Source organism: Lactuca saligna, chromosome 8 (genome assembly GCF_052625555.1).
Source record: "Lactuca saligna cultivar CGN05327 chromosome 8, ASM5262555v1, whole genome shotgun sequence".
In the NCBI taxonomy this organism is placed as follows: domain Eukaryota; kingdom Viridiplantae; phylum Streptophyta; class Magnoliopsida; order Asterales; family Asteraceae; genus Lactuca; species Lactuca saligna.
The window spans coordinates 74,200,008-74,211,628 of record NC_136424.1 but is presented as its reverse complement, the minus strand read 5'-3'; the positions used below and the strand labels follow the sequence as shown (position 1 = coordinate 74,211,628).

The window sequence follows — 11,621 nt, the reverse complement described above, 5'->3', positions numbered from 1 at the left end:
AGGAACCGATCAACAATCATAGCTCTTTCAAGGTCTCGCAAAACTGAGAAGACGATGATAAGCCATTTAAGATAAGTGATCATATAATCCTTTGTTCTAGATATTAGCCAGACAAATACATGGAATAATGTCTTACTTATTATCCAACAATTTGTTTCTCGATTTCCGATTTGTTTGACAAAGAACTTAATCGAACACATCAATGTAGTTCTGACCGAGCCCGGTACATAGGTCAAAACAAAATCATCGAGGGGCCCAAATATCACTTCTAATCCAAGAAGGAACGGATAAAATTCGACACATATGCTTGTTCTACTACTTGTTGAATCACACACAAAAGCACTTTTTATATCATTGAGTTACCAATGCAGTTTTGTACGATCAATGTATAACCAACTCATAGCCAACAAGTCATATCTCTAGGTTTAAAGACTTATATGATATTATTATGTCATGAACACTCGAGATAAATTCCATGAAGTGATTCCAGTGAGCATGGGTTGAGTCCAATACTCATAACTTATGAGTACTCATGAAGTGTTGTAGCACCGCATTGCTAAAAGCCAACCTCATGACAGTCTTGATTCATATCTACTTCTGACATATAACCAACTGTGGAGAATTTGAATACTATGTAATAAACAACAGAAAATATTCTGGAAGTCAAAACATGCAAAAGAAATTATAGGAAACGATTGACAAAAGATAGCAACACTTTACTCATAAATAAACACAACTTTTATTCATCATCAAATGTCAATTACACTTTACAAATTTCTGAGCTATCTAACTACTAAAAACCAATATCATCCTTTACCCTATGCGCCTTGCATGCTGGAGATGCTTAACCCTACCTAGTCCCTTCGTGAGGGGATCTGTTGGGTTCTCATCCGATGATACCCTCTTTGCCACAAGGAGTCTTCTTCTATTCGATGTCTGATGAAATGGTATTTTCTGTCGATGTGTCTGGATCTTCCATGATCCCTTGGTTCTTTCGCTAAGGAAACTGCACTTTCACTATCACATAAAATTTCCATAGGCTCCTTTACAGTTGGTACTACTCCAAGGTCTCCAATGAAGTTCTTCAACCATATCTCATCCTTTGCTGCCTCGCTTGCTGCTATATACTCTGATTCGTAAGTGGAATCAACCACTGTCTCCTGCTTGGAACTTTTCCAAGAAATTGCTCCTCCGTTTAAGGTAAAGACCCAGCCCGACTAAGATCCGAAATTATCCCTATCATTCTGGAAGTTAGCATCAACTCTCAAGTCATCACTCCCACTGAGGGTAAGGACCCAATCCTTAATCCTCCGAAGGTACTTGAGGATAAACTTTACCGCAGTCTAGTGAGCCTTGCTAGGGTTCCCCTGATATCTGCTGACCATGCTCAAGGCAAAGGCCACATCAGGACGAGTACAAGTCATAGCATACATGATCGAGCCTACAGCAGAAGCATAAGGTAATCGACTCATTTAGGCTATCTCAACCTCGGTACTCGAGCTTTGTGTCTTACTTAATCTGGCGTTACTTTGGATAGGTAACTCTTCTTTCTTGGAATCCTGCATGATGAACCTCTTCAGCACCTTATCTAAGTAGGTACTCTGACTAAGTCCAATTAGTCTTTTAATCCGGTCTCTCAGAATCCTTATCCCTAGAATATATGTAGCTTCTCCTAGGTCTTTCCTAGAGAAACACTTCCCAAGCCAGGACTTCACTTCCTGCAAGGTTGGGATATCATTTCCTTTGAGTAGTATGTCATCCACATACAGTACCAAAAAGCTAACTATACTCCCACTAGCCTTGACATATACACAAGATTCATCTTCACTCCTTGAAAAGCCAAACTCTTTGACTTTCTCATTTAAACAAAGATTCCATCTGTGAGGTGCTTGTTTCAATCCATAGATGGATTTCTCAAGCTCACACACTCTATTAGGGTATTCTGTACTGACAAAACCCTCTGGCTGACACATGTAAACATCTTCAGCCAAACTTCCATTAAGGAAGGTGGTTTTGACATCCATTTGCCATATATCATAATCATGAAGTGCAGCAATGGCTAACAGCACCCTACTAGACTTAATCTTTGCTACTGGTGAAAAGGTCTCATCATAATTAACTCTCGGAGTTTGAGAAAATACCTTTGCAACCAGTCTCGCCTTATATGTGTGTACATTACCATCCATGTCGATCTTCTTCTTGAAGATCCATTTGCACCCAACTGTCTTACGACCTGGTACATTGTCAACCAAGTCCCAAACTTGATTGCCATACATGGGTTGTATCTCGCTGTCCAGTGCCTCTTTCCATTTAGCAGACTCGGGGCCTGCCATGGCTTCCGCATAGCTATTAGGTTCATCCAAACTTACTAGTGTCTCATCGCTGATAAGTGTCTCACCCTCCGCAGTAATATGAAAACCATAGTAGTGCTCAGGTGCATTCCTAACCCTTGTGGAACGCCTCAGAGGTACAGACTCATCAATTGGATCAACAGGAGTTTCTTCCTCGGGTTGACTGCTAGGGTTTGAGGTTCCTTCACCACTTGACTCTTTAATTTCTTCAAGGTCAATTTGCCTCCCACTGTTTCCTTGGCTTATGAACTCTCTTTCTCGAAAGATACCCATTCTTTCTACAAAGACCACATTCTTACTGGGTCTGTAGAAGAGGTAACCAAAGGACTTCTATGGGTAGCCGATGAAAATACACCTCTTACTTCGAGGTTTGAGTTTATCGTGAGTCTCGAGTCTCACGAATGCCTCGCAACCCTAAATATTGATGTGGGCTAAACTAGGAACTTTCCCAGTCCACATCTCGTGTGGTGTTTTGGCAACCTTCTTTGTTGGGACTAGATTAAGGATATGGGCTGCTGTCTCTAAGGCATACCCCCAGAATGAGATTGGTAGCGAAGTTCGACTAATCATGGAATGAACCATATCCAACAAGGTTTGATAATGCCTCTCAGCCACACCATTCAACTGTGGTGTCATGGAAGGTGTCAATTGTGAGACAATCCCACATTCCTTAAGATAGTCGAGGAACTATGTACTAAGATACTCACCACCACGATCTGGTTGAAGCATCTTAATGTTCCTGCCTAATTGATTCTCAAATTCTTGTTTAAACTCTTTAAACCTTTCAAAAGTCTCTGAATTATGCTTGATTAAGTAGACATATCCATATCTACTATAATCATCTGTAAAAGTCAAATAATAACGATTAACATCCCTTATGGCAGTTTTGAAGGGTCGACACACATCCGTGTGTACTAGATCCAATAAACCTTCACCCCTTGCACAAGAACCAATAAAGGGTGATTTTGTCATTTTTCCATGTAAGCATGATTCACAACTATCATCTGACTTTAGGTCAAATGACTCCAAGACTCCATCCTTTTGGAGTTGGCCTATGCGTTTCTTGCTTACATGTCCAAGACAACAATGCCATAATGATGATTTATCCAAGTTATCATTATTGGAAGAATCAATACACATCACATTATTTTCTAGGTTATCTACAACAGAAACAACTTCATACACACCATCACAATGTAATGCTTTAAAATAAAGAACATTATTAAAGAAAAACTTTATTGCACCAACTTCATTATCAAAAGAAAAGGTAAAACCTTGTTTGTACAAAGCATGAGAGGAAATAATATTTCTTGCCATTTCAGGCGATTAACAACATTTATTCAAATCTAATGTAAACCCACTACTTAGCATTAAAGAATAAACTTCAATCTTGGTGACAGGTGAAGCTTTCCTATTCCCCATGATCAAATTTATCTTTCCATGCTCCACATTCTCACTTCTTCTTAGTCCCTACAAATTAGAACATATGTGAATTCCACAACCTGTATCAAGGACCCAAGAGTTAGAATAGGTTGAGTTATTAGACAATATAGTGTAAATACCTGCATGGATGGGTTTTACTTTCCCATCCTTAATATCTTGCTGGTACTTTGGGCAATTCCGCTTCCAGTGCGACTTTTCATGTCAATAGAAGCATTCATCCTCTTTTAGGTTAAAAGAAGGAGTGACGAAACCTTTCTTGGTTCCACTTGAAGAGGCACCTTCAAGGGTCTTACCCTTGGTACCCTTCGAAGGGTTCTTCCTCTTTTTCCCTCTACCTTTCCCGATTATCAGGACATGCACGACGTTTGGAGTATGAGTAGGAGTGGTAACAACCGATTTTCCTTTAAGACTTGTTTCAGCGGTCTTAAGGAGTCCTTGAAGCTTGTTGAGGGTAACTTCCTCCTTGTTCATGTGTTATGTCATGCGGAATTGATCCTAACATGAGGGTAAGGAGTGCAAAATGATTTTTATTGCCAACTCCTTGGGAAGTTTCACATTAAGTTTCTGCAACCGGTTCACATACCTTTGCATTTTCTGCAAGTGATCGGTGATGGGTTCAGCATCCTTCATTCTGGTTGTTATCATGGAGCAGATGATGTCATACCTCTCTTGGCGACCACTCTGATGGTAGCGGTCCATCAAGTCTTGGTTCATCTCAAAAGGGTAATAGTCCTCAGGAATATTGGAGCTCGGCTGTCATTGTGGCCATCATGATACAAGCCACTTTCGTGGCATCTCTCTCATAAGCCCGAAATTCAGCGATCTCCTCAGGAGTTGCAGTTGACTCATAAATATCTTTTAGCTCCTTGTCGAGGACATATTCCTTGTCCTCGTAGCGTGTAACCATCCTGATGTTCCATATCCAATCCATAAAGTTAGAACCATCAAAGATGACTCTCCTACAAAGGTTCATGAGAGAGAAGGAGCCAGTAGGGTTTGAGTCGGAAATAGTATTGTTGGAAGACATCTGAAAAGAAGAGAACAAGTTTAGATTAGCTATAAATATAATCCTTAATAAAACACCCAAATGTAATATTAAGGCTAGGATCCAATCACAATATATTATAACTTAGAAGAGGGATGTCGTAATCTAAGCTATAACATATTTGAAAGGTAGGTGAATGACGATTCACCAATTTCCACCATGAAAATGAAATATAAATTATTAGGTTTTTAATCGGTTTTAGAATTTCCTAGATTCTTTTGAGACTCATTGAACTTTTCAATGGCATGTTTCAATCTCGAGTGTGCCCTTCATCTTTTGTGACTGGGATACCGAGGATCACAAAACAAGGTGTGAAGTAACCATGCAAATTACTTGGTACCCTTAATATTTTTCACTTAATTGATGTGCCGGTTAACCATACGTGCTCCACCGACCTATGAAAAACCTTAATTCACCCTTTGCCTACCTTGTTAAGTCCAAGTTAGTGTGCCGGTTAACCACACACGCTCCACTAACGACTTAATCAAAGTGCAAAGTGTAATTTCATGGGTTAATAAAAACATTTAGTTACTTTATAATAATCATCATACTTTTAATGAGAATTTAAATCATTGTCCTACCCGATCGGCTAACGACCCTCCACCGATCAAGGAAGCGGTGGGTAAGAGTGGACACCCATTAAGCTGCCATTTTATAGGCAACAACCTTATACCCCCCGTATACACCGGCTTCGTGAATGAGGCCTACTAACGGTAAAACGACTTGATCTTATACATACATATATATATGTATATATATATATATATATATATATATATATATATATATATATATATATATATATATATATATATACTTATAATATTATAAAGCATAAGGGTTGAATTTTAATTTTTAAAATTCTAGGGATTGTAACTAAAGTTTACTAGATGACTTTACAGGTTCCAAAACTTGAGGGCAAGTTTTGTAACTTTACAAAACTTTTCAATTCATAACTTATGAGTTATTAAAATCAAGACTCTTCATTTTTTGTAACTTATGTGTTCTTTTAATGGATTTAATACAAAATGACTTTTGGTTATCCATAACTTGAGGACAAGTTATGGACTCCATTAAAACACATAAAGATCATGAATTAAACATTAAACAAGTAATTCCTATGATCTATCAAGAACTCATAAGAACATGAATAGTCATATCAAAATTTCAAGAACATATGAACATATATAGTCATGTAATTTTGATATTAGCCATTGTAAATGGATTAAAACAACCATTACACCATCTAAAACAAGTTTTAAAACACCAAAATAGCTTAGGGTAATGCTTCTAGTCCATTTCCAGAAGCAAAAATCGAAAATCCACACTCTGCATGCCCTACTCGTTGAGTCCCCTGTGCAGATAGCATGAAATTCGACTTTATTCACTATTTTGCATCAAGTATCAAACAAACAAGCCTAGGCTCTGATACCATTGTAGGGTTTTGAGCATTATAACACTCCTAAGTATACACGCAACTCTATAAAACCCTGGATCTATGTTTTTCTAAGAATACATGCAAAATATTTTTTCCAAAGTTCATAATCCTATGTAGCATACATGGGGAACTTTAACATAAAAGATGGCTAGAATTACATACCTTGTAGTTGATTTGATTCCTTGGAAACCTTGAGAGCCTATGATGCCTCAAATGTTTAACACAACACCAAATGCACTTGGAATAAACTTTGAGAGAGAGTGTCACACTTAGAAATCGGCTTGTCCTCTATATTGCTTCTAGTGGCTGATTTTGGTGAGCTTTATATCCTTTATATAGTGTGTTACATCTAGGGTTACACCATGTAAACCCTAATATGGCATGACTCTTCATTTCCATGACCCATGGGTTTGTAACTCAAATAGAGCATCCATGGAGCATCCTATGGGTCTTAGCCCATCTTGATAAACCATGAAGCCTTAAGCCCACTATACAAGTTATGGATGATCTACATAATCAACCTATATATTTAATTAGTCTTCTTTTGATCACTTAATTAACTCCAAATTAATTCTTGATCAATACTAATTAAATAATATTATTAATATATTAAAAGTTATAATATATTGATAAACCATAAGTATTATTTCTCTCATTTTAGTCTATCCAAATGCATGATGCCACGCAACCCAAATGGACCATGCCAAACCAGGCCAAGTACATACCAGAAATAGTTATGGACTTAGACACCTTATCCAACATGGTGATCTCTTCCATTTATGTAGGGGAACATCTAGTGGCTGCATCTTGCCATGTGGCCTCTGGTGCTCAGCCTTGACCTTCATGCAGGTCAAGCACCGCTTTACATACCATGCTATATTCCGCTTCATGCATGGCCACCAATAGTCAGGGCAAAGATCCCGATACATCTTCATCGCCCCGAGATGGATAGAGAACCTCTATTATGGGCCTCATTTATCAGATTCTGCCATAATCCACCCCAGAACGAGACCCAGACCCTCCCGTGCAAGGTCAATAACCCACGGATGCCATAGTCAAAAGAGGCCACTTGGCCTATGACCCGCTCACACTTTCGGCGCTCTTCCTTCATACCCTCTACCACTAGCACTGATGTTGTTTTTAATCTCGGGAAATCGGCCTTCTTGTGGCCCTTCTGATTGCAGTGGAATCAAATCAGGTCTTATGTGTGGAATGTGGGTTAGGGATTGTACAATCCTTACTGAAATGCCCAGTCTTGCCACATTTGTAGCATCCCGATCCACTTTCCCTATAGGGGCCCTCATGCGACTTGTTGCATTTCCCGCAGTAGCCCAGGACCTTCTGGCCCTTCGACCTAGCATCGAATCCCTTGGGTTTCTTCCCAGAAACCCCAGTCGCCTACTCAATCTCCGCCTTCCTCTTCCTGAGGTGGTCTATATCAATCTCCCCCTCCCTGGCCCTCGTAATCACAGAATCCAGTGTCGGGCAACCTGAGTAGCTGACATGCTCCCGGATGTCAGCCCTCAACATGTCATGATACTCGGTCTTCCTCATCTCCTTGTCGCCTGCGTACTGAGGCATCAATAAGGCCCTCTCCCTGAACCTAGCGGTAATCTCTGCCACCGACTTAATCGTTTGTTTCATATCAAGAAACTCCCTAACCAACTGTTGAAGCTCCACAGCCATCACGAACTCAGCACTAAACCTGATCACAGAGTCCAACCAGGTCATAGCCTCAATGGTTGGGGCTCCCAATGAATCGCTAATTGCCTCCCACCAGTCCCTCACCCTGTCCCTCAAAAATCTAGTAGCATACCGAACCTTCAACCCCTCAGGGAAAAAGCTAGTCAATTGAGTAGACTCCATGTCTGCGATCCATCTCCCGCTAACGATGGGTTCCTTCACCCTGTGAAAGTCAGGCTCACCACACCCCCTGATGTCCTTGAAGGACAGTGTATGTGATCCTGACTGGTTGGATGCCATGTCGCTCCTGAATGCCCTGAGGCGATCCTCCATCAACTCGATAATCCCCTCCTTGATCGACCCGAAGATCACCAGGGTCGCCTCAAGGATGCCATGTGGTCTCTGGTGCTTAGCCTTTACCCTTCTGCAGGTCAAGCATCGCTCTATATACCATGCTACATTTCACTTCATGCAGGGCCACCAATAATCAGGGCGAAGATCGCGATACATCTTCAACGCCCCGGGATGGATAGAGAACCTCGATTTATGGTCCTCATCCATCAGAATCTGTAGTACTCCACCCCAGTACGGGACCTAGAACCTCCCATGTAGGGTCAATAATATACGGATGTCATAGTCAAAAGAGGCCACTTGGCCTATGATCCACTCACACTTCCGAAACTCTTCCTTCATTCCCTCTACCTACGCCTCTCAAATCTTCTACAAAAGTGGAGTAATCACTGTCATTCATATCGGAGCCGCTACCGCCTTGCAGCTCAAGGCGTCGGCCACCACATTGGCCTTGCCCGGGTGGTAAAGGATCTCACAATCATAATCCTTCACCACATCCAACCAACGACGCCGTCTCATGTTTAGATTTGGTTGATCCATGAGATACCTCAAACTCTTGTGGTCTGTGTAGATGGTACAACGAACCCCATAGAGGTAATGCAGCTAAATCTTGAGGGAAAAAACCACATCCCCCATCTCTAAATCATGCGTCGAATAGCTCGCCTCATGAGGCTTCAACTGCCTCAAAGCATAGGCGATGACATGCCCTCTCTGCATCAATATCGTGCCGAATCCTGAAAATGGGTGCGTCGTAGTATACCATAAAATACTCTACGTCCTCTGGAAGGGCTAGAATCGGTGCCTCGCACAACCTCTGCTTCAGTGTCTCGAACTCTCTCTACTGCTCAGGCCCCCAGCGAAAGACCACAACCTTATTCGTTAACCTGGTCAAGGGTACTATGTAACGCTCGTGTTTCTAGGCTAAGAATTAGTATAGTCATGTATTAGTTAGGTCAACCATTGTAACCTATTTTGAAGTAATAAAGATGAATTATTTGAGTAATACATGAATTATGTGAATTTATGTGCTTATTACTTGTTTATAATGATATAATAAATAAAGGATAAAAATACGTGTAAAAAATAAAGTGCTAGATAAACTCAATATAGATGAAGAAAATTGTATTGGTTGTGATAAGGATTTTGGATATATAAAGAACGCTGAAATCCGAGTTATAACGAAGAAGTTATGATTTGTCGAAGTTTCACGACAAAACCGGCACAAAGTTGTGTAACGTAAATAGTGAATTTATGATAGAGGGCTTTTTTGCCTTAGTAATCTAAACCAAAATTGTAGTATACGTTAAACCGAAAGTGTACATAAAAAGAACGCCCAAATCTGACTTCGTATGAGGAAGTTATGAATTTTCTAACATTTGGCTTAGCAATGCACAACCCGAAACTCGAATTTTAGATCAAGTGCTTTTTGGCCTACGCGACCTAAATGAGAATTGAATATCTAATTAATAGGAACTCAAATGTAAAAATACAAACGAAAACGGGATCCGTATGTAGAAGTTATAAATTTTACACAACATTTAACAGTATAATCTCCTCGTATTGTTAAATTTAAGATCCATCGAGAATTAGCCGATGGAGTCAAAATGAAAGTTGTAGATCCTATTTTTACCTACGTGTGGATTTAAAGAATGTCAAAAACGGAGCTCGTATGTGAAAGTTACGGGTTTTAGAATTTGGAAGTGTGTTGTGCGAAAATGGGTGACGTGGCACAATCTTTGCCATTGCTTTCTCCCCAAGTCTTGTCACCAGATGGTGACCTGTGGCACCAAGTTCAGCTATATTTCACCCTATAAATACAACCTCTCCCACCCTCATTTTCTTCACACATTTCCCATTCTTTCTTTTCTCTACTATCTCTCTCTCTAAACCTCCCACCCCCCCCCCCAGCACTAGGGAACTCCCCTAACACTAGAAGAAAGCCCCGGAGTGCTCGACGGCTCCGAGAAGAAGAGATTTTCGGTTCGGGAACACTGCTCAAGGCGAAGCCCGGTTTTCGAGAAAACCCACTGTAAGTAAGCTACGTCAACGTTATTTTAATATAGCTTTTAATTAATTATAGTAACGTTATTAGGACCGTATAATAATTATTTGGGCTATTATTATGAGTTATATAAGTGTCGTTATAATAAATTTTATAACTACTCACGGTACGGGGAATCTGGTTTAAAGAGTCACATAGGGTTGTTGGATTTCAGAAGTGATATATGCCAAAATGGTCATGTCCTCCGGTGTTTTATGTCTGACCCCTGTCTGTATATAGTGGTTGAAAAATATTGTTTAAGCGCTTATATAATAATAATAATAATAATAATAATAATAATAATAATAATAATAATAATAATAATTAGTCATGGTAAATATTAGACTAAAATCTAGTGGTAATAATACTAGGTTTTGTCGAAGAAAATTATTTTTAAGAAACGAAGCGATGTCTAAGTTCGGAATCACCACCCTTTTAGGTGAGTGCATAGTCACTTTCATCTTACACATAAATATAAAGTATTTTATATAAATTACGTGCTATGTGTGCATATTATGTTTATACTTGCTATATATGTTGGATAAACGATTTTTATACATGTTTTAAATGATTTAAATGGTATAAGAATTTTATATCTACAAAAATGTTGGGGTAAAACATCGGTAGACGTAATAGACGATGTGTCATAAAATGATGAGAGACATCGATGTTGTTGTTGTTGATTCTATCATCTAGCGGAGTATGGATGACAACCACAGACTCTTCTAGACAGTCCAGTGGAACGCTAGTAGGCTCGCAACCTGTAGGTGTTTGTGAAAGATGTGTTCACGGGTGTACTCCATCCCCCTCATGGTTGCCTTAAGGATATTTATTGCTGAGGTCTCGCCTTAGCATTAGTGTCCATATCGATGTTGATCCTTAGTCTAGATCCCTTATGATAGGTGTTTTAAGGACATAATGTGAGGATAACGAGAACGGGTAAGCGAGTTATTGTTGGTTGATGAATTTAATAAACTTATTTATTATGGGTAGAAAACCCTATGTGCTCACCAGCCTCCCAAGCCTGACCCACTCAGTTTCTTGTATTACAGGTAGTCGCGGACGATCATAGATATGATGTTTGGGATGAGAGATTACGGATATAGGCCTGGAGATGTGAATAAATGTAGTAAGGCTTATATTGTACTGTTTGTGCTTTTGATCTGTATAGAACATGACATCCCGATGTTTTTAATGAAATACATTTCTACGGAAATGCTTTGATAAAATTTTATCATATTTTATTATGGGAGAAAATTCCGTAACACT

At 39.6% G+C, this 11,621-nt stretch overlaps 1 protein-coding gene across 1 annotated transcript; it reads right to left on the bottom strand.

Annotated features, from left to right (window-relative positions):
• Positions 1 to 7,675: 7,675 nt before the first annotated feature.
• LOC145009765 (uncharacterized) lies at positions 7,676 to 8,260 on the bottom strand. Its single transcript, XM_078968398.1, has one exon. The coding sequence runs from the start codon at positions 8,258 to 8,260 to the stop codon at positions 7,676 to 7,678; it is 585 nt and encodes a 194-aa protein (XP_078824524.1).
• Between the last annotated feature and the right edge of the window lie 3,361 nt (positions 8,261 to 11,621).

Coding starts and splice junctions, on each gene's coding strand:
- LOC145009765 (XM_078968398.1), bottom strand. CDS start 8,260: ATGGCATCCAACCAGTCAGGATCACATACACTGTCCTTCAAGGACATC.